General features: G+C 38.0%; 1 protein-coding gene across 2 annotated transcripts in view; it reads left to right on the forward strand.

The window, feature by feature from the left end:
- Positions 1-8781: 8781 nt before the first annotated feature.
- Positions 8782-23893, forward strand: part of bnc2 (basonuclin zinc finger protein 2) — a 568898-nt gene continuing 553786 nt past the window's right edge. For both annotated transcript variants that reach the window (XM_043717596.2, XM_043717632.2), the window contains exon 1: positions 8782-9317. In XM_043717596.2, coding sequence (XP_043573531.1) covers positions 9307-9317 — 11 coding nt within the window. In that variant the 5' untranslated portion in view covers positions 8782-9306. The remainder of the gene's footprint in view (positions 9318-23893) is intronic.

Consider the following 23893-nt stretch of genomic DNA (forward strand, 5'->3'; position numbering starts at 1 on the left):
TCTGGAGATTCACCTTTTGGATCTTCTTCAATTCTTTGTGAAGACTCAAGTAACAGCTCTAAACATTAGAGTAAAGTTTTCAATTCGACTATGCATCTGTGAAAATTGGATTCACACCACAATTAATAGCACAGGCTTGAAGGGGCTAAATGGTTAACTCTTCCCATGTATCTAATGGAGCCAGCAAACAAAATCAGAGCTTTTCACAAAAATATCCAGTGGCTTTTTAAGAGCAACAGACGTCTGTAGTAAAACCTGTACAATACAACTCAATGCATTAGTTAAGTTGAATCAACTGCATTGTGAAAAAAATCTTTTAGTTGTGGTTACATAACTTTTGACATTAGAAATTTTAGTTACTGAGGAAAAGAATAGCATAAACATTTCATAAAGCATTTGATATAATATTAGGAATGCAGTGTCCAGCTGTTACCATCAAAACGAGAAGTTTCCATATGTTCCTCATTATAAATCAGTGTATTGGATGTCATAATGGAAAAGAACACAACAATGTGATGTCAAGAAATAAAGATGTAGGAAGATTTCTATTATTTGCTATGCATATTCTAGATTTGTACATGTATAATCAAATAAGACTTGATTTAATGAATGACAGTTACATTTTTTAAATACCTGTGGTGAATTCACTTTTCAAATCAACTTCTTTATTTATTAGCCCAACAAAGATCTGAAATTGTTACCAATTCATGGAAAATGCACTCTGAGCACCTGTAATGTCGGTGCCATGTGGCCTCAGTGCTCAAATGTATCTAAAATACACAAACAACTTTCCTGCAGAATGTGCAAAATATCATCTTGGTATTCATCTGCATTTTGTTAATTGTGTGCTATTCCTCAATGTCTTCTCTGAATATGTTGTATTGGTGTACATGTACATTGATATGACCAACACTACTCACAACAACTTCACTGTGTCAACAATTTCTTCTGGTTAACTATTAGGAAGGATGAATCCATTGTTTTTAATCCCAGGTACGTGATATGTTTCCTAGCCACAGACTCCATCCCTTTCTGTAGCAAAGGTCTGTGGCTGGCCGCTCAAAATTATGGTGCCATATCCAACTCTGCCCTGACTTTAACTCCTCTGCTTCATCTGTATTTGTTACTTCTAATTAAAGGGAATCAAGGGTTATGAGGAAAAGGCAAAAAAGTGGATTTCAGGATTGCTAGATCAGCCTTAATCTCATTGAATGACAGAGTAGACTGGGCTAAATAGCCTACTTTTGCTCCCATACCTATGATAGTATGGAGCTGAATGGTTCTATTTAAGAGAGATTGCTACTTTTATGGACTGCAGTAAGACATCATAACTGTCAATATTCCCTCACAGTATGAACTTGCAAGGAGAGACAAGGATTAAAAAAATACAATACCATTCACTGTTTCAAGACATCCTGCGCATTTTACAGCTCCTGTAATTGTTATCAGGATAATATTTCATGCAATAATCCATATCTTTTTATACCTATTTTGCAGGAGGTCAGTGACATGAATATCTGGGACTCCAATGTGCTGCAGACAACATCCAGTAATTAATCAACATATTGAAAGCTTATTTTTCTCAATCATAACACTTCTTCTGTGATCACAAAGTATTATAATCAAAATGTTTCACATATGGACATAAACATTGTGAGAGGGTGTGGTATCAATATGTGCTTATGTAATGTACATTTCCAGACAGTTATGCATTGCAACAAAGAAGGCAGAGATTTACAACATTAGAAACACATAATATCCCTTGTTGGTGACATCTTCAAAAAGAATGGAATTGAGTGTGGTTTTGAACCACACAGAGGGCTTTCTATAGAGGTTGCTTTATTGTGAGGGCATTGTTGCATCATTACAAGCAGCTGGTGGCAAAACAGAAAAAGGATATAAGACATGGGAGCAGAATTAGGCCATTTGGCCCATCAAGTCTACTCCACCATTTGATTATGGCTGATATTTTTCTTAATCCAGTTCTCCAGCCTTGCCTCTGCAACTCTTGATTCCCTTACCAACCAAGAAACTATCTATCTCTGTCTTAATACACTCAATGACTTGGCCTTCACAGCTTTCTGCAGCACTGCATTCCACAGATTGACCACCCTCTGGCTGAAAAATGTCCTCCTTATTTATGTTCCAAAGGGTCGTCGCTTCACTCTGAGACTATGCCCTCGGGTCCAAGGTAAAAACAATGACTGCAGATGCTGGAAACCAGATTCTGGATCAATGGTGCTGGAAGAGCACAGCAATTCAGGCAGCATCGAGGAGCTTCAGCAAAATCGACGTTTCGGGCCAAAGCCCTTCATCAGGAATAAAAGGGCTTTTGCCCGAACCGTCGATTTTGCTGAAGCTCCTCGATGCTGCCTGAACTGCTGTGCTCTTCCAGCACCATTGATCCAGAATCTGGTTTCCAGCATCTGCAGTCATTGTTTTTACCTTGTTGATTTTAACCCTACTGCGAATCCTCTTGCAAGGATGCCTGCCTTGAAGAAGTTTTCCTCCTCAGGTCCAAGTCCTAGTGGAAACATCAGCCACTTTATCCAGGCCTCTCAGTATTTTGAAAGTTTCAGTCGGATTCCCCTTCATCCTCCTAAACTCCATCAAGTACAGACCCAGAGTCCTCAACCACACCACATGTTACAATCCCTTCATTCCTGGGATCATTCTTGTAAACCTCCTCTGGACCCCCTCCAACATTAACACATCCTTCCTTCGGGTCCAAAACTAATCTCAATGTGCTTCAGATTTCTGAAGACCTTTCCCATTTAAAAGATAGTCTAGTCCTCTATTCTTCCTACCAAAGTGCATAACCTCACACTTTCACACATTGTATTCCAACTGCCACTTCTTTGTCCACTCTCCTAGTCTGTCCAAGTCTTTCTCCTAAACTTCTCAACACTACGTGCCCCTCCACCTACCTTTGCGTCATCTGTAAATGTAACAACAATCTCCTCCATTCCTTTGTCCAGAATATGCCAAAAAACCCATTATCAGCCATCAAAAATCACCAGTGAAAGAGATTGACAAATGAATGAACAATAACAATTAAGATAATCGACCTCTACCACACCCGCTGTAAAATGAAACTATTTATGCCATCGATACATTGCCTACTTCAGAGTAGCCTGTTGAATTCATTTAAATACAGGAGATCAACTGGGAGCTGGAGGGTTAATCTAGGCAACATCTGGTAACTGGTTGCAAACAGTTCATAGCATTTATATCACTTCGCTGGGTGTTTTAAAAAGACACTTCTTTGTAAATGATGAAGTGAATTATCAGACGTCATCAAAGGGTGCTAGTCGATACAAATAGTTCATCTGATGTTTCTCTTTTGCATCCAATTTTCAATGGTGTCAAAGAACTGTGAAGGAATTGGCGAATTGATTACTTTTTTTTGGAATTCTTACCCATCTTTGAGTGTTGTTTGATTGCTCTTAAATATTTCGACTGTTTCCAAGTAGTTGTGAATTTACATTTCGGGAGGGGATCTCCAGCATCTGCAGTCCTCACTTTCTCCTAAACTTACATGAACTCAAGATTAAAAAAAACTCGCTTGTGCAGTATTCTCATTCTCTCGCTCTCTCTCTTCTCCCTTGCGGAGCACAATAAGTAAACTAATCGAGGCGTTTATAATTTAACCTTTCATTACAATCGACAGGCGTATCAGTGCAATTATTACTGCTTTTGTGGATTTTGATGGGTAGCTTCCTGTTTGGTTTTGAAAAATAAGTTTATTACCTAGAAAATAGTTTTGGGGGATTTTCCCCTTTCAAGTACAATATTCTAATTGGTGACTGGACGTTTTTAATAACTTTGACGAATCTTGGTCAGTTAAATGTCCTTTATGCTGTATTGAATTTTGTCCACTTGTTACTGTTCTCACTGAGTATCATTGGTTCTACTTTATACTTTTACAAAGAAAATCTCCTGATCAAGTTGTATTAATTTTCAATTCTTGGTGTTTTCATGTAGTTTGACTTCTCACACTTCATTACAACTGTGTGTTCTACGCCTTTCTGAAGAATCGGTTACCTACTCCTTTCCTCAGAGCGGTCTCCATCACTTTTTAGTTGTATTTTCTGTTCTGTGTCTTTCGTTCTCGTTGTTCCTTCGTAGATCTTTGAATAACAGCGTCAGCTGTGGCATCGAAGGCCGCTCTCCTAAATCATAACTAAAAAAATGCAAATATGAAAGTTACTTTTGAACTTGTTGGTCTTCAAATTTCCGTTAAAACGCCTACTAATAATTTCTTCACAGTTTTATGTTTGTCACTTTCCCACTTCGTTTAAATTTACAGATAACATTGTTTCATTTTAGTCTTGTAAATCTTAAGATTTCAAATTTTTACATTTTTCCCGCTTTCACTCCTCTAACTTTTTAACTTCTTTACAGAAACATTATTTTTATGTATATTTATTTTTAATTCCAGTTCTATTTCCTCTTCTTGAGCGAAAACTTCGATTGATGTTAAAAGTTCCTCAGCCTGTAAATTTATGCCTCTGTGTACATGAGCGGAGCAGGTGGAGAGAAAATCACACGGAGACGATTACAAACACAATGGCAATCACCTGATGTTTTGACCAGCTTAAGTGGGAGAAGAGAATGGTCAAGATTTAGCTTAGGTCGACGATCCAACACCTGATCCGGGGCTGGATCTAACGAATCTTTGCTAATAACAAAAGTAGAAAAAAAAACCTTTTGAAAGTTCTTTTTATTTTTGTTTTTTTTAAGATGACCTCATTGCCTATAGTTTGGCAATAAATCAATTTTTCTGCATTTCCTTTCACTTCCAGTTCAATTCTTCCACTTTTTTCTTGCAGTGTCTTCGCAACACTATCTTGTTACCTTCTCTTGATTTATTTATTGTATATTTCATTTTGGGGATGGTTATTGCTCCCTCTTATGGGCGCTAACTTGTGTTGTACTTTGTCCGTTCTGACAGGCTCCTGGTGTAATGTGGATACAGTATTCCATCTTTCACTGTGTCAGTTATGTGTGTGCTGATATGAAATAGAGGTATGTGTGAGTGTTTCCAGCAACATGAAAGTTTATCCCATTGAAGCAAATAAGCTGAATAACACAATAAGAACATGCTAAGTAAATATTCAAATAGTAGGTTTGTGTTTGCATGTTTTAATAAAAAGATTTGAGTATGGTATTTGTATTTGGTTAATTCTGTTTGAACAAGCACAATCAATGTTATCACTATTAGGGATTTTGCTATTGCATGCATGTGCAAAGGATGTTGGAGTTTCAGTACATACTTATTTTCAAAATAAATATGGCAGATAGTGCAATTGATCTAATCTTTCGTGCTCAAGTAATTTATGTTAAAATCTGAGAAGAGTCAGAAAAGGCAGTCACTTGTCCTGTTGTGTACATGCCAGCTTTATACAAGAGCAAGTTAATTAGTATTGTGTATGTGGACATAATGTAGTTTGAAATGACATTTGTTAAGAATGTTTAATTAATTACAATACATCTCTAGTGATCTAATAATGTAGAGATGGTGTGTTTTGACTGGTTCACAAATGTTCATTCTGGATGAAGAGCAGCCATCCTTGTTTAACACTGGTTTGGATGAGGTCCAGTCTGTTTGATTGACCTTTAAAGTCAGAGAGCAAGACATTGGTAAGAGAAAGGGTGGAACGGTGGCACAGTGGTTAGCACTGCTGCCTCACAGCACCAGGGTCCCAGGTTCAATTCCAGCCTCAGGCAACTGTGTGTGTTGAGTTTGCACATTCTCCCCGTGTCTGCGTGGGTTTCCTCCGGGTGCTCCGGTTTCCTCCCACAGTTCAAAGATGTGCAGGTCAGGTGAATTGGCTATGCTAAATTGCCCATAATGTTTGGTGCATTAGTCAGAGGGACTTGTGTCTGGGTGGGTTACTCTTCAGAGGGTCAGTGTGGACTTGTTGGGCCAAAGCGCCTGTTTTCACACTGTCGGGAATCTAGTCTAGTTGTGCTGCAAAAGGCCCATCATCTAAGTGCAACTAGGTATGGCCAATAAATGATAGTTTTACCAAGAATGTCCATATATTGTGAATGAATAAATGACATCAAGTATAGAGGACTAATTTCATCCCAGAACATTCCCCAATCAATGAAGTGCTTTTCCAATGTGTCCACTTTTATTACACAGCCAAATGCAACTAATTCCCCTGAATAAGATCAGCTGGGTGCCATAAGGGAAAATCATCAGCCAGGACATTAAAGTTCTTCTTCTTTTCTGAAATATATAATTGAGGTTCAAATAAACTCCATTGCTGCTGGTAGAATATTAAGTCAAAATTTTGTGAAATTCTAAGTATTTGGACAAAATGATTGACATACAATATGATGCAGGGCTAGAAACTGATTTGGTATCTTCCTTTCTCTAGAAACATAGGGCTGCTGAGCAGAGATTTCAAAGTGATAAGCCTTGACCTGAATCTGAAGAGTTTCTTGTTTCTTGTTTCTCCTTGATCATCTTCTCCAGGGTAAATTGATCCTCTGTTCTGATAGTTTGCTGTTTAAATCTCACCTCACTATTTTGGGAAGTCTTGTAAAACAAAGTGATTTACTTGTGTTGAGTGCATCTGTTTGGCACAGCCATAACATACGTTTTGCCAGATATTTCCAACTTTGCAGTTTCATCGTCGACATCTAAAATAGTCAAAGAGCGAGAGCTAAAATGAGGATCAAAGACTGAACTTTGGTATCAAAAATATTATCTTTTATATTTTTGATTTCTGAAGAAACATCTTCAATTCTGTTGACCAATCTGAGTGACCCATGTTAAGAGTTCAGCCCTTCTGCTGTCAATTATCTCAGACAGCCCTGTTCTGGCTCTTGCTGACCTTTAAATCAATGAAGCACAGCACATAGACAAACAGGTCACTTGTACCCCATGCTTCCTAGCATCTGGCCTTTTTAACAAAGAGATTATACACAACACCAGACAAGGAGGGACATATTTGTACAAAAGTAAGACACTGCAGGCACTAGAAATTTGAAATAAAAAGAGATGCGAGAAATTTTTTGTAGTAGTATCATCCCCAACATGCTGTGCCCTGCCATGCAGTCTTTGATTGTTGTCCTCTATTCCTGGGAAGAATTGCTTGTATAAATAAACCACTTTGGTTAAATTCGCATTCACACTTTATTTTCCCAACATTCAGCATTCTTCAGAAATTTGAGTGTTTATATGGATATGAATCTGTGCTAATATACATAGAATGAATTAGATGAGCAGCACTTTTTTACCTATCGATCTTCTATGAAAGATTATATATAGGCATAAAGGTATTTATGACATTGTTTTCATTGCATGCTCACAAATGTTACATGTAGATGAGTGCACATAGGTGTGCTTTTTATTTGTATGTGTGGTGTGGTAGTACATTGTAGTGCAATTTATGGGTGAGTGTGTATTTGTGGGTTTTTGCATGGATTGAATATTGTGATGCTATTTGTGAAAGAATGTGCATACTGGTGATTCAATGTTTTATTTAGGTGATGAGTTTGACATTTGTATATTCTGTTTCAAAATATGAAAATTGTTTGTGTTCATGATATAAATGGAAGTGGTAAGTGGCTTCATGAAAAAAAATGTTTCTGGCTTTACAAGTATGCTACTGAGATTAGAAGGTTTGAGTTGGAGAGGTTGGATAGGCTGGCATGTCTTTCCCTGAATCGTAGGAGGCTGAGGAGTGACCTTATAGAGGTTTATAAAATCATGAGGGACATAGATAAGATGAATTTTCCTGAGGGTAAGGCAGTCCAAAACTAGAAAGCACAGGTTTAAGGTGAGAGGGGAAAGATTTGAAAGGGACCTGAGGGGCAAATCTTTCACATGTAGGCTGATGCATGGAACAAGATACCAAAGGAAGTGGTAGAGGTAAGTATAATTACAACATTTTAAAAGACATTTGAACAGATAATTGGATAGGAAAGGTTTAGAGGGATATAGGCCAAATTCAGGCAAATGGGACTCGTTCAGTTTAGGAAACCAGGTCGGCATGTACTATTTGGGCCACAGGGCCTGTTTCCATGCTGTATGACTCTATAACTCTGTGACTGTGTTGCTTTTTATATCCCCATGCAAAACAATGTGTGAAGATGCTTGTAATTGAGGAAATTTCTTTGCACACGTTTTTGCACCAAATGTATATGGTGGAGATTGACTGTGAGTATATATAAGTATTTATGCCAACCCCTAATTTTACATTAAAATTTGATATGAGAAGGCTTTCATATATAAATTATGGATCGAAATTTTTGTGTGCATGATGTTAATAATGGCTGTTGATGTGAACAATGTAAGTGGGTGCTAATGTGGTCAGTGCATCAAGGTGTGTGTCTTGGTGTCACCAGATATATAATTCAAGTGAGTGTGAGTTGGTTGCAACCACAGTGTGTTTGTGGCTTGGTGTCAGTAGGTGTGTAATTTAAGCCAGTGTGAGTTAGTTGTGAACGTAGTGAGTGTGGCTTGATGCCATAGGTATGTAATTCAAGTGAGTGTGAGTTGATTGTGAACCTGTGGTAAATGAGATCTGTTGTGGGTGTGTCTGACTGAGAATGTGAGGTGAGTGTGAATATGAGTCCTGGTGTGAATGTGGTCTGAGTGGAGTAAGTGTGCGAGTGGTGATGTGAGTGCAGGGCAGGGAATTGGCTCGCTTGTCATTTCCAGATGTGTGCCTGAGTGTCTCTCAGCTGCTGCTCGGTGACGAGAGGCGAAACCCAGACAGGCAGACAGACGGAGATGAAAAGAAACCGCCCTCCTCACTTTGGGCCACTTCACTTTCCTCTAATTCCGACTAAGAAAATCTAATACCTCTTTTTTTTCAGCGCCTGAGTGCCTTTCGCGGACTAAAGCGTTTGGCGAGGCGCTGCCGAGCTAACTGAGCTTTTCAGTCTCTTGTGAAAAAAAATCCCTCTCGAATGACAGCCCGAAAGCGGAGTCTCTGCAACCGGAGCCAGAAGCAGATCCAGAGGCTGTCCCAGAGCCGGGGCAGGAGGCAGGTCGAGCCGTGTTGGCTGCAGAGTTTAGGAGCTGCACTCGAATCTGAGCCACAGAAACAAACCTGCAGGATTCACATCGACTGAAAGCAGAACAGTCCCTGGAGCCAGGGCGAACTCGCCTCTCTCTCCTCCTCACCTCTCCCCTTTTCACCCCAAAGTTTGCTGTCAGACATTTCAAATCCGACATCTGTCCACAGACTTTCATTTGAAAAAAAAACTTTTTAAATTCTCTCGTGAAACCGTCTCTTCTCAGATAGGGAAAAAAAAGTCACTGAGACCTCAGACCCGGACACCATGCAGAAATGGTAAATATTTTTCCTTGATTGATTGATTTTTCTTTTTATTGGAATTACTGATCTGATTCCTGGAAGTTGTTACTCGTGCCGATGTGTCACAAAAAGTTTGTTCAAAGTTTCTGCCAATGACGCCCCTCTCAATAAGCGAGGCCTATTTCTTTAAAGGATGTTTTGGGGTTCGGGTGATATTTGAGGGAGGGAGGGAGTCGGTGGTGGTGGACGAATCTCTCCCTGAGGCTCAATAATTTTTTTTTGCTAATTTCCGATTTTGATAATGTGTCTTTTTTTAAAAAGTAGCAAGGTGCTAAGTATCTGTACCTTTGTCTGTGTGTGTGTGTGTGAGAGAGAGAGAGATAGTGTGTTTGTGACAGTGCTAAAGTTAATGTTATTTACCCCGTCCCCGTCCCCCCCACACATTCACTTTTCTGGACGGTTTGTTAGTTTTTCCTTGACTCCCTTTATTCCAAGAGTTATGAGGTATATAATGAGCATTAAACAGGAGATGCATTGATTGCATCTGTAAGATCTTGCTGATGTTTCTGCTATTCTGTTAATGTGCCATGTCCAATGTCAGTGATCAAAGCCATTGGTGAAGTGAAGGAGATCTCTAATTGTCATGTGGAGGCAGCTGAGGAGTATCACTTGCACTCATGTGTCACTTTTTCTTTCTCTCCCTATGTACAGTTTATAAGGTTTAGTTTGTTGTAAAGTTTGGTTTGCCTCCTTCCTGGAGAGGCAGCTGATTGCTTTTCATTCTGTCTGACAGAAGACCCTTACAGGACAACAGAGAACATTTTGTTTTTTTGATAACTGTTCAACCACCCCTTGTGAAATGTTTCTGCCTGCTGGGTACTCTGTGAATGTGTGTCTGTTGCTTAACACAACATTTTGCCTTAATGGCGGTTCCTGTCAAAGATGTTTCATGCCTCTGTAAGTGGTGGAGTTGAGAATGCCAATTTGCATTCCACCGGTGTCACTTGATTACTTTTATCTGTGTAGCTTCGAGACTAGCTCAGACCTACCATTTCATCTTGGCATATCACGAGTGGTTGGTGTGTCATCTTTGGAAATTCAGGCTGTTTTAGACACAAGAAAAAAAAATCGCTTTCATGTTGCAGCCACAGTCTCTTGCTAACTTGTCAGCAGCAGGAGGATGTGATTCACAGAGACCCAGAAGAATGGAGTGAGAGGCAGGTTGAGTAGTTCAATAAGCCAGTGGACAGGTAATGTGTGACATCCCATGAGGGTTTGAGTTAATGAAGAACAGGTTTGCTTTTCTCTCCACGCTGACCTGACTCTTTCCCCATGGTTCATTTTTTCATTTGATCTTACCCCAGCAAATTGATCTGCTTTTTTTTCTCCTCCACTATTACATGAGGGAGAAGAGATAGCACTGTAGCTAAACTACTTCTCTTCTACCTTTGTCAGACCTAGAGCATTTAACAGTCACAGCAAAAGAAAAAAGGCTTTCTAATATTCTTTCACCAACCTTGCAGTCTGTTATTATGCATTAGCTTCCATGCAGTCACTGATGCTGGATTACAATACACAGTCACTGAAGAACAAAATTTCACATGGATGTCAGAGTAACTTGCCCATCCTTAGCAATACAGCCTATTAAAAGCTTAATTTGTAAATATTTCCAGCTGTTAGAAAGGCAAGATCCAGCAGATTACTCTTTCAAAATAAGAAGTGTCCATTTTGAAACAGACTAACTGTAGAGCCTTTAAGATATGTATTGAATTGGAAGAGCAGTGACTACTTTCTAAATAGTTTCAGAACAATTGTTTCAAATTAAATAACTACGAATTGGTGGATGGGAAATTATTGAGGCAGTAAAAGTGGTTAGTAAATGATGAGGATGATACTTAGATGGGAAGTTATCCATTTGTATATAATGTAATTGATTGCACAAGAAGTGTCACAACTTAAATCACAAAGGTAAAATAATATTGTGCCACTTCAATTTTGTTCACCATCTACATAGATTTATTTTGAAAACATCTCGGATTAGGTGCAATTTTATAGAGAAAATACATCAGGGACATTATATTTTATGGCAATGTTCCAAATTATGGATCTGGATAGTATGACTGAAACGTTGAAAGGAAGTACTGTTGTGCTGAATTCAATATATAATTCTGAATTGTGGTAAAAATCCAGGCAACATGTTTCTTCAAATAAATATATCTGTTGTTCAAGTTGAACCTGAAATTCTTTAGATCCTTGCTCATTGTAGTCAATATTATCCATTTTTGTTGATTATTTTAAGATTATAAAGGTTCTGTTTGAGTAATGTGTTACATAACTGACTTATTCATCTATATGGATAATACAATAACAACAATTCAAATGCTCCTTATTGACTATGAAGCCATATACAAAGAGTTTAGAATACATGAAACTTATAAGGGCATTTCATTTGAAATATCTTCAAATCATTTGCTGTCAATACCTTATTTGTTTCACATAACCAATAATACTAGTTTAGAAGTTTGGAGAAAATTCTTACATCTTCACCATCACACACTGGCCAAGTGAATTCAGGACTTCCTTCCAGAATCTTGTTGGAAATCTTGTTCCAGTTGGAAACGTCTAGTTGTGAGTTGCACTAAAATGTTGTGTATTCCAAAACATGTGTAACAAAATAGGCTATCTGTTGTTAACACCTTTTTGAGATTTGCAGTTAATCCTGAAGTTTTGAGAGATAAATGTAAATGCCAATCATTGCCTCAAAGGTGATTGTCATGATTTATTTCATTAACAAAAAACAGATATTCAGCCTGGTAAGTATAACATGGAACTATTTTGCTGACAGGAGTGTAGAATTTGCAATGATTTGCTGTGCCTTGACAAGCTATGTACTGTACAGTGAATAAAGTGTCCAATCTTCAATTTTAAAGGACAGAATAGATAAATTACGTGTTTTAAAATTGAGAGCATTCAGCTAGTAGGTTGTGAATGTGACTAAATGAAACTAAACAATTTTGCAGAAAATCCCATCATGCTAACATTAAAAAGTCAAACAATTGCTGTTAATCTGAAGACTATACATGCTAATCAGCATAACATCTTTTAAAATAAAGAAACTCTATTGTGACCAAACCAGCCCAGAAATGAAGGTAACTGTGAAACCTTGTTAGCTTGTAATCAGTTATCTTGATTTTGAGTATCAGAACCTATCTTTAATACTGACAACTCCAGAAAGAAGCTAGTCAATATAGATTGCTTCAAAAGCAAGTTCATAGTGTTTTAAGCTTCTGAGTTTGACAATGTTAAAAATGTCTGTTTAATTATACAATAATTGTTTTGAATTAACCAGTTTTGCTTCTGAACACTTAGTGACTTTTTCTGAGTATTAATGTGAAGAAACAGAGCATTTTGTATTCTAGTGTGCAAGCAAATTGGAGTTCTGTCAAAAGAAGAACAGATAAATTGAAGAGGTTTTATTATAATTATGAAATATAAACTGGAAAGGAATAGACCACAAGTTTTAGTCCATGAATACTAGAATAAATAAAGCTTATACCAGCTATAAGGTACTTTTAACAGTTTAATGTGCCAAAAGTACTATTTTTGCTAGCTCTTCAGAAAAAAGAAACACTTTTTGGTCCAGCTGCAGTGAATTTGAAGTCCATGCCTGTTCATAATGGACCAGGCAAGTGCTCAGTTTGCTCTGTGCAAGAGCTCTACTGCATTAGTTTTTGAAGACAATTGAAATGAAAGTTAAACAACACCAGCATTTTGCATCAAAATACTGACTTTTTTTTCAAATTTAAATTTGAAAACTAGCCCCTATTGCCAGTTCCAATGCCAACCAAGCATCCCTTGTTTGAACCAGATTATGATTTAGTACAGAGATTTAGACCAAAAATAAATCTTTTTAGGCCATGCATGACATCATGAGCAGTGGCCAAAGTCCTATATATTGTTAAGTATTATTACATACATGATGGTATAAGATTGCCAAAGTTTATACTTGTTACATTTGATCTTTGAAGTGGAGTGGAATTTTCCACTCCCTTGATTACTGTGACCAATAGAGAGAAATGTGGGAAAATATAGCAAAAATGAAAATATCAGACTCTCAATTTCAAGAAATAGTTTTCCCCTTACATTTTGAAGAATGAGTTCAGTTTCTCACCAATGATTGATGAACACCTTATTTTAATGCATTTGCAGCACATTAACAGCCCAACTCCTCTAATTTCTATGCAGCTTCCAATTCTCTAATCCTTGCCTGAGAAACTAGACAGTGACTGTTCCCAGTGTAAAGTCAGAATGGCAATCTGGCAGCAGCAACTCACTGCTTGATTCTCTGGGCCTCATTCTACTTGGTCTCCAAAAATCATCCCTGCATTCTCCACAAGCCCTGTTCTCCACATTTCATCTTCGGAAGTCGGCATCAGAAAACCAGTGTCAGACCTGCTCTCAGACCAACTCAAACATCAATTCAGCCCCTCAGGACTTCACTTCAGTGCTCAGGGATATCTACAACTTGCATGCTCCTGCCAGATCATTCTGTATATAGGGACACATGGATCTTGCACACCTGCATAAGAACACTCTTATGGCTCTTAACTTCATTTCTTAGCACTCACACACTTCACGCTTGCCTGGAAGCTCTCAACATATGTGTTTTGCATTGTTTTCTAGTGCAGAGGAAGAGACAGCTTGTGAAGATATATATTTTAAAACAGTCAAGAGAGTTGATATGCTGCTGCATAGTACAGCAATGTCTCATTGATTGGTGGACCAATTATTCCTGCCATGAGATGATTGTGCAGTTATTTCACTGTCCTGAGGCCAGGACCAGCACCAAATAACCCTTTATTTACTCTGACACTAGCTATGACCAGTTAACTCCAAGGCAATCCTGAGCTGAGGAGACTGTAATCTCCTAGTTATATTGGTCAGCCAAGGCTTGCCTCATTGGCCCAGGTTAACAACCCCTTGTAGTTAACGTGGTCAACCTGATCTGAATCGCTACAGACAGATGTGTATAACAGAATTGGATGGAATAACACTTCATGGTGATGCAGAAAACAAGGTTAGGTGTGCTCAATGATTGAGCAGGATGTGATGAGGGCAGGAAGAGTTAGTCGTTTGGAAGGATGATGTGGGTGAGAGCTATTGAGTGGACAAGATCCATGAAATAGTGAGAGTTGTAGTCCATGAGCCTTGGTGAACAGTGTGTGCAGGTGCAGAGTTAGAATGAACAGTGGCCTTGGGAGTAGATAGTGACACTTCCATTATGGAGTAGGATTGTTAATCTTCGTCCTATACTCCTGTGCATTGCATTTAACCTGGAACACTGTACTGACCAAGATGGCTATCTTTGTCCAGAATGGCTGCATCTGATGACATGGCCTCCTTTGTTGGTAAGCATGATATGATTAGAATCAGACAATTAGAATTATTGTCACATGTACTCAAGTACAGAGGTACAGGAGTACAATGAAAAGTGAATAATGTCACCATTCTTCAATGCTGTCTTAGGTCCAAAAGCCCAAATTGAAAAACAAACCATCTTAGATACAAAAAACACAGTGTATGTCCACAATCATAGAAAGAGCAGCTCCTGGCTTGAACACTGGAATGTTCTCTTGTTGCACATCTCAAGTAATAGGATACTATAGCTACTAGTTGTATAAGAAGGCTTCATTTATGTCCCCATTCTGAATGATGATGATGATGATGCCCAGCATATCAGTGCAGGAGGTAAGAGGGAAGAATTCACAACAAACTTCAGCCAGAAGTGCCAAGTCAAGGAATCATCCTAACCTGGTCCCACAGGTATGCAGCTTCCTAGGTACCAGTGGTCAGCCAATTCGATTCATTCCTCATGAAATAGCTGAAGGCACTGGTTATTCCAAAGTCTATGGGCCCTGACACCATTCTGGCAATAGCATTGAAGACTTGTGCTCCAGAACTAGCCATTGCCCTAAGCCAAGCATTCCAGAACAGCAACAATATTGGCATCTACCTAAAATAATTGAAAATATCCAAGTATGTCTTATTCACAAAATCAGGTCAAATCTAACTCAAACATTACTGCTTCATCAGTCTAATCACAAACATCAGTAAAGCGATGGAAGATGTCATCAACAATGCTCTCAAACAGTACTTGCTTAGCAGGTATTGGCACCCTGTTTCAATTTAGCCAGGACCACTGAGTTCCTGATTTAATTAAAGCTTTGGTTCAAATATGGGCAATGAGATGAAACCCAGAGGTGAGGTGAGAGTGACTGCCCTTGATATCAAGGCCACATTTGACTGAGTGTGATACCAAGGTATCCTAGCAAAACTGGAATCAGTGGGTATCAGGGGCAAAATCCGCCCTGATTGGAATTGTAACTGGAACATAAGATTCATATGGTTGTTGGAGGTTGGTCATCTCAGCTCCTGAACATTTCTGCAGGAGTACCTCAGTGTAGTGTCCGAGGCCCAACCATCTTCAGCTGCTTCATCAATTACCTTGAATCCATCCTAAAGTCTGAGACAGAGATATTTGTCAATGATTACACGATGTTCAACATCGTTAGTGACTCCTCAGATGCTGGAGCAGTTCAAGCCCAAATGCAGCAAGACCTGGTTTGGGTGGAAAAGTGGCAAGTAACATTTGTGCCACAAAGAATTTGTGTAATGACCATCTTCAAGAAGAGGCAATCTAACCATTGGTCCTTTAAATTTGTGGTGTTACCGTCATAATCCTTCATTGTCTACTTTCTGGGGTTACGATTGACCAGAAATTGAATTGGACTAGCCAAATAAATACAGTGGCTATGAGACCAGATCAAATGCTAGGTATCCTACAATGCATAACTCACTTCCTGACTCCCCAAATCCTGTCCATCATCCAAGAGGCATAAGTCAGGAGTGTGATTGAATACTCCCACTTGCCTTGAAGACTGCAGCTCTAACAACACACAAGAAGCTTGATGCCATCCATGAAAAAGCAGCCTAGTTGATTGGCACCATGCCCACAAACATCACTCCCTCCACCACCATGTGACCATCTGGAGGTTCCAGTACAGAAATTTACCAAGGCTCCATGAGGCCTTATGATCATAAAGCGTTGGAGCAGAAGTAGACCATTCAGTCTGTCGGATCTGTTCTACCATTCAATGAGATCTTGGCTGATCTGAAAGTCCTCAATTGCAGTTTCCTGTCTTGTCCTCATTTTTTTGATTCACTTCCCGATTAAAATAATTGGTTAATCTCAGCCTTGAATATACTTAATGACCCAGCCTCAACAGCCATCAGTTGGAAAGAATATCACAGATTCACAAAACTTGGAGGAAATTCCTTCTCATCTCTGTCTTAAAAATGCAGCTCTTTATTCTGAGATTATGCCTTCTGGTGTTAAGCTCTCCAACAGGGCAGGTAACCTTTCTGTATTTAACCTGTAAAGTTCTTTAAGAATCTTACATGTTTTAATAAGGTTGCCATTCATTTTTCTAAACTCCAATGAGTACAGATGAAACTTACTCAACCTCTCCTCATAAGACAGTCCATCCTGGTATTAGCCTGATGACCCTCCCTGAATTGCCTTCGATGGCTGTATATCTTCGTTGAGATAAAAGGCCTGAAACTGTTCACAGTACTCCTATATTCAATGCACTGTCTGATAAAGACAGGCATATTCTATCTACTTGTGACTCCACTTTCAAGGAAGTGCAAGGTCTCTTTTTTTTTAATAACACCCCCCAGGACCTTCCCATTAAGTGTGTATGTCCTGTCCTGATTTGGCTTTCCAAAATGTAACACCTCACATTGACCTAAATTAAATTCCATCTGCCACTCCTCAGTGCATTGGCCCATCTGATCAAGATCCCATTGTACTCTGAGGTCCACTATGCCTCCAACTTCTGTCATCTGCAAGTTTTACTTCCTATGTTCACACCCAAATCATTCATATAAATGATGTAAGCAGTGGACCCAACACTGATCCTTGTGGCACACCACTGGTCACTGCTACTTCCTTTGACATCATAGTATGGATCTCATCAGGTTCAGGAAATTTATCAGTCTCCTTAGACTTCATTTTCCAATCCCAAGTCCATTTCTGTTGAAATGGCAAGGGCAGTAGATACATGGGAATGTCACCATCTGTATGAGTCCTTGCAAATCACTCACCAATCTGACTTTGACATGTTTCACTGTTCTTTCAGTGTTGCTCAGTTAAAATTGTGGAAATCTCTTCTTAATGGCATTGTGGGTGTACCCACAGCACATGGATTTTAGTGGTACAAGTAGATAGGTCATTACCACCTTCTTAAGGACAACTAGGGACTGGCAATAAATGCTGACCAGCGCATGAGGTCCAAATCCCATGAATGCATATCAAAAAAATGTAATGCAATCAAGAGCAGAAGATTGCATGAGTAATTCATCATGAGCTATGGCAGACTGGGTGCCATGAATCAATCTGAGAAAACATTTGGCCCAAAAGTGAGGAAATCTTGCTCATAATGTCTATTCTGCATCTCTCCATCACTTAATAAAATGCTTATCCTTTTGTGACGGACATCTTTTCATGAAAAAAGCAAGCTTTGAAAATGAGCTCCTGACGTAGCTTTAAATATGCTAGCAGGTGTGACAGAGTAGGACCGAAGGGCCTGTTTCCACACTGTAATGTAATCTAATCTAATCTAAAAAGTATGTATAGATTCAGCAATCACTGTGAAATACCTACATAAGCCGCTTAACAACATAATTTGTTCACAGTTGGGTATAATAATACCTAATGCTGTATTTCCACAGGCTCTTGTTGAATTAAGATCAGTTACATGTTACCTTTGTAAAAGGACAGTATTTGAAGCTATGGGAAAGCAGTTACACAATTTTATGTGAATATTGTATTTTTTTTATCATCTTTCCTATTTAGTGCAATATCTAGCTTGATTTTATGTCAAATCACATCCTTCATAATTCCTTAATTAAGATATCTTCTGTCATAATAAACCTGCATTTTCTCAAATACATGGGCTCCCATTTATTTTAAAATAGAGACACTGATGCTGATCAATCAGCCATATGCTTATTCATTCCAGAGTTTAACAAATATGGATATAAATGAATTAATGGAACTTGCATTTGAGGACATGATACCCCCGTATCCATTCTGAGATCATGTTTCAAAAATGGTCAGTGCGACCAGATTGGAAGTGGAACAATTTGATGATTGCTTTCTGCATTTAACAACCCAAATTGCCTCATTTTGGCCCAGCCTGGAAGGTAAGAGTCTGGATGGCAGTTTGATTTTGTGCCATGAGTGTGGAGTCATGGTCATTAGGCTGGCCCACTGGATTGCAGTGACTGAATAAGACAGATTCCATTTTCATTAGACAAGATTTCAGGATTTTTATTGGTGCTTTGGGATAGCTTCCAGCCAGTCCATTCATCTATTTCTGCCAAAACTGCAAAGCAGACGCCTTGACTGCTACAATGTGTTCAGCTGAATGTTTTGTCATCTGGAGGCACATCCGATGATGCAATATAATCTAAACTCAGTCATTTCAAACACATTCATTAATTATGATTTTCGTCAAGTAATACAGACAAAAGCATTATGGTGTACTATATGCATGCAAAACAAGTCCATGAAGGTTAGAGAGAAGAAGTCAAAACTGTCCAGATATTGATTTCAGCAATAACTCTCTGAATTCTGTTTCTGAATCCCAGTTCTCCCACCATTTATTTTTTATCCTTTCTTGCTTTACAAAAATAGAAATTGAAGGAGGGTACTTAGCTTCATAGGTCCATGCTGCCAGTTATGAAAACCATGCATAATCTCTATTCTATTATTATATAATCACTTTTGCTCCAGATCCTTTTATACCTTTCTTGAACAAAAATCAATCAATCTCAAACTTAAAATTAACAATTGATCTAGTTTCAATTGACATGGGAGATGATAATTCCAAATTTCCATTATCTTTTGTTTGTTACCTTACTTCACTCCATGAAGACCATAGCTCTAATTCTCGATGATGTCCCCAAGCCATGGATTCCAGAAGTAGTGGAGATAGTTTCCTTTCATCAAGCCTCTTTGCTCCCCTTAATACCTTTGAAATATTACCTCTTATTCTTCTAAGATTCTTCTAACCAACACTAGTTTGTGTAATATGTCTGTGTAATTTAACTCTTCTAATCTGGCAAATATACGCTGCATTGCCTTCAAGACCAATATATCCTTCCCAAGCTGTGGAGCCCAGAACTGTCCACAAGTGTGGTCAACCAGGGCTTTGAATGGCAGAACTATGTCCTCCAATTGCTTGTATTTTGTTATTCTCTATACAGATACCGGTATCCCATTTAAGATATTTGATCTGTTTCTGCATCTGTTCATATTTTCATACACTAAGTATGAAGATCCCTAAGCTTTCTGGGCCTGCACTGTTTCTAGTTTTTCATATCTTTGAAATGTGCCTGCTTCTCTCCTTATTGTGTTCAAAGTGGATGATCACACAATTACATATATGAGGATCCATTTGCCAAAATTTACATACTCTGTTAATATCTGTAATATTATTATGTTTCTAGCTGCACTGCTTATCTGTGTCATTGACAAATTTTGGACATCCAAATTTTGACCACCTGAGTTTTTAAATAAGTGAATAGTTGAGGTTCCAATAAAATCACATATGGCAACCCTGCCATTTAGAATACCTGTCCATTATCCCAAATCCTGTTGGCCATCAATCAATATTTCTAAACTAGTGAATAAGTTTCCTTTAATGCCATGAGCTTCAACATTTAGCAACATTCTTTAATGAATAATTTATCCAGTGCTTGCTGGAAGTCCATGCAACTAATATCCATAGATATTCCCCATTCTCATACATCATGAAATTCAAGCAAATTCATCAGACTTGATCATTTACAAATCCATATTGGCTCCATCTGATTAGTTGAAAAGTTTCAAGATATTCAATCATCCTAGCCTCAGTTACAGACTCTGGTAATTTCACAACAATAGATTTTAATGTAACAGGTCTACAATTCTGTGGTTTTCCCTCTCATTCTTATAAATGGCAGTGGCACAAAAAGAATGCAATTGAAAGGAATATTTCCTGAATCAAGGGAAATTTAGAAGATTATAGTTTGGGTGTGTATAATGTTCTCACCTACCTCTTTTAAAAACTTTAGTGTAGTTTTATTGCTCTTTTAGTGATCCCTTTGTAAACACACACTATTTCTGCCAATCTCCAGCTTTGCTTTTCCTAAATTCTGAAAGCAACACATCTTTCTTTTTCAAGTTCACTGCTTGGCTTTTATTGTTTTTGTGTTGTAAAATGGTTCATTTGTACAAAATAATGAAAAACTGCCAAGACAAGTGCTGTTGTACGCTCTCCAAGAAGCAATATAATCAACAGATTTCTTCCTTTTCTCAATTTTTGCAGCAAAAAACTAGGCCATGTCAACAGTTTCAGCCTGTTGAATTGGCAAAAGCAAATGGATTTTTTTTTTGGTCATTTTTTTCCCTTATTTGCACTATGTTGTCACTGACAGGCATAGCTATAAATCAGAATTTAGTTATGTTAAAGTGTCAAACGTGTTGAGAAGAGGTAAATCATATCACTAATAGGCGGGTTTTAAAACATTAGAAATATGTGCCCTTTCAAAGAAAAACTATGATGAGAGAAAGTTTATTTTTTCAGATCTACAGTTAATCATATTTTAATCACAGTTATAGAGAGTGTGTAATCATGTACTTTTCTCATTCTGCCAATAAAACTTCTTGAAAATCAAACAAACTTAAATGACCAGAATTTTAAATAAATAAATGCATTTTAAAAATCAATTATTTTGTACTGATTATCAATTCAAGTTTTCAGATTAGGCATAAGCTGAATTCTTGCTGCTTTGTCAGTTGTGTATTTCCTCTCTTCACATAAGAATTCTTGCTTGCGCTGTTGTACCATAATGCCATTTCTCACATCAGCACTTTCATGATCAGTAAAGGTTCAAACTACAAAAGAGTTTCGGATAACGGATTGAGCCTTACACAAAATCACTTTCCCTATGGCCCAGCCATCACAATTAGAAGAGTTTTATCTCTCCAATATTGTACAACAGTGGTGAAATCACTCTGCAATAAACAATAGCCCCATCCTGTTCCTGAACAGAAGTTTTAAAACAGATCACTTTGTAATTCTTATGCCTTTGACCCATTTTCATTGCAGGTCTATATTTGCTGACTTTAATTCCTATCTCTGAGGAAAATTCCTCCAACTTCATTCCTTCAGTTCCCATAGCAGCCAATTTTTAAAGAAAAGTCATTGACAGTGATGTTGAGTAGAGGGCCAGCGTTTAATGCCCCCTCCTAATTGTGTGCAGGGTCCTTGAACCACTGCAGAAAATATGGTGTAGGTGTACCTGCAGAACTGTAAAGGGAGTTCCAGCATTTTGACCTATATATAGTTCCATGTCTGGTGGTGTGAGACTTAGAAGGGAATTTGGAGGTGGTGATGTTCCAATTTCTTGTTGCCTTTATCCTGAAATTCAGTGCAGATACTGTTGAAGTACTATATTTGGAAAATTGGGCACATGAACCCCTACCCTACTATTCTTGTAGTGCAACATTCTGAAACTCTGAATACTATTGGCTTTTCAACAGAAATGCCAGTTCTATTGTTTAAAAGTTGGCCTTAAAAACAGCAATCAGCTTTTGATCAAGGTATTTAATTTTATTATTTTTAACTGTGATTGGATGTGTTTAGTCTGGGTGATTTCTGCATTTCCAGTCTTGTGTTACGTACACATTACAATAAATGACTGGTATGTGTCTTCCAACCAGTCATTTGCCTATACAGCCTGAAGTCAGTCTATTGGGAGCATGCTTTTAGATTACATAGAACTTTACAGCACAGATACAGGTCATTAGATCCAATTGGTGTTTACACAAATCTCCTCCTCCAACTTAACTTCATCTCACCTCATTAATATACTTTGTTCCATTCATTTTTGCCTAATACTCTCTGCTTCTCCTTGAATATATATTGACACTCTTAACATTGAACAATTACACATGAAAGCTTTTGCAGTCATACTTTGTAAAAAGTGAGAATTCTAAAGAATTTATCAGTTTAATCCAGCAACCTAGTTTTCTATTTCATTTCATTGAGAACTTTGATGAAGAGGTGATATATTGTACACGACGTAGTTAAAATGAGTAGGAGAGAATAAGTGTTCATGAAGAAGTGATGATTAGATGATACCAGCCATGGATTTAAAAACCTGAAATACTGGTAAATCTGACTGAGTTCAGGGAGTGTGATTCTTTTGAAGTCTTGATAGGAATTAAAATAGAAGATTTCAACTAATGAATACATAAATCAAGAAAGTTTTCGAGATACAGGAGCGAAAGGACAGAAGCCAGCATTTTAAGAAGTTAAGAGATGTTTAAGAGAATTGGAAGATTTGACAAAGGGGAAAATCTCATGAAACTAGCTTCAAGTTGACTATTTAAACAAGCATTATATGCTCATGCCATCATGCCTCTATTGCCTATACTAATGTGTGAGCATGTTTTTCTTTATGCCTTGAATGTGTGAACATGACAGATAAATTGAAAGCTGGTTACTTCTAAAGTGTCTTGTAACATATTTCACACTACGATTACACAATAAAGTCCAGTGCTATCTTGCAATGTCTGTATCAAAACCACTTTCTTTGGACTATACCACCAAGCTGACACTGCCTGATGTCCCATCTCCCCAAGGCGAATGCTCAACAGAAGCAGCAACAAGCAAATGATCACACCTTTAACTTAATACTTTTGTACGAACATACTTCAGTGAAACAAAAACACAATTCCCCTTTCAAAAAGACAAGGTAGTAATACTGTGTGTTGTCAGGATATTTCTGTTATTATCTGACATCCTGAAATTGACAAATAGGTGAAATGTATGCTTATGTATTTCAGGATAAAATAAAATTTTCACATGGTAACAAAACATGAAAATTGTATAATAAATAAACATTCATTGAATTAAAAATAAAACCTGAAGACTAATGTGTTTGACTTATATATGATTTCCAAGATTAGTTTTACATGAAAGGATGGATTGAAATATACATTTTTGTTGCATTCTGGTTTTGTCATGACTCTGTGTTTATGACCTAATCTGCTGAAATATCTATCCTGGTGTTTCTTTTTCTGTGACCAGACATGTGTAGAATTACAAAAGCGACTGTGTGCAGCAAGCTGTTTTAAATATTGTGCCTCGGTTATTCACTGTCCTCACCCTGTTTGAGCCAAGAGATCTCAGCTCAGCATCTGTGGATTACCAAAGCAGCTCTTTATTGTACCTCTTGTCAGTTATTCCTATTCATTTAACCTTTCATTAGTATCTGTGTTGCTTCACTGTCTGGGAAGCCAGGCACAAAGCAAAGACTCACTGTCACAGTTATTAGATTCCTTGGTTACATCTCAGCAACCATAAAAGAAATGGGTCAACACTGTTGTTGAGCACACCACATTCCTGGGGTGGTGTTCTTCTGTGTATGTCAGGGACATGTGCCACATGTTGATAGGGCATCCTAGGGATAAGTGCACAACATGGGGCTAGGCTGAG

The sequence above is a fragment of the Chiloscyllium plagiosum genome, unplaced genomic scaffold, assembly GCF_037043375.1.
Source record: "Chiloscyllium plagiosum isolate Xiang-an unplaced genomic scaffold, Cpla_swu_hap1 HiC_scaffold_2, whole genome shotgun sequence".
Classification (NCBI taxonomy): Eukaryota; Metazoa; Chordata; class Chondrichthyes; order Orectolobiformes; family Hemiscylliidae; genus Chiloscyllium; species Chiloscyllium plagiosum.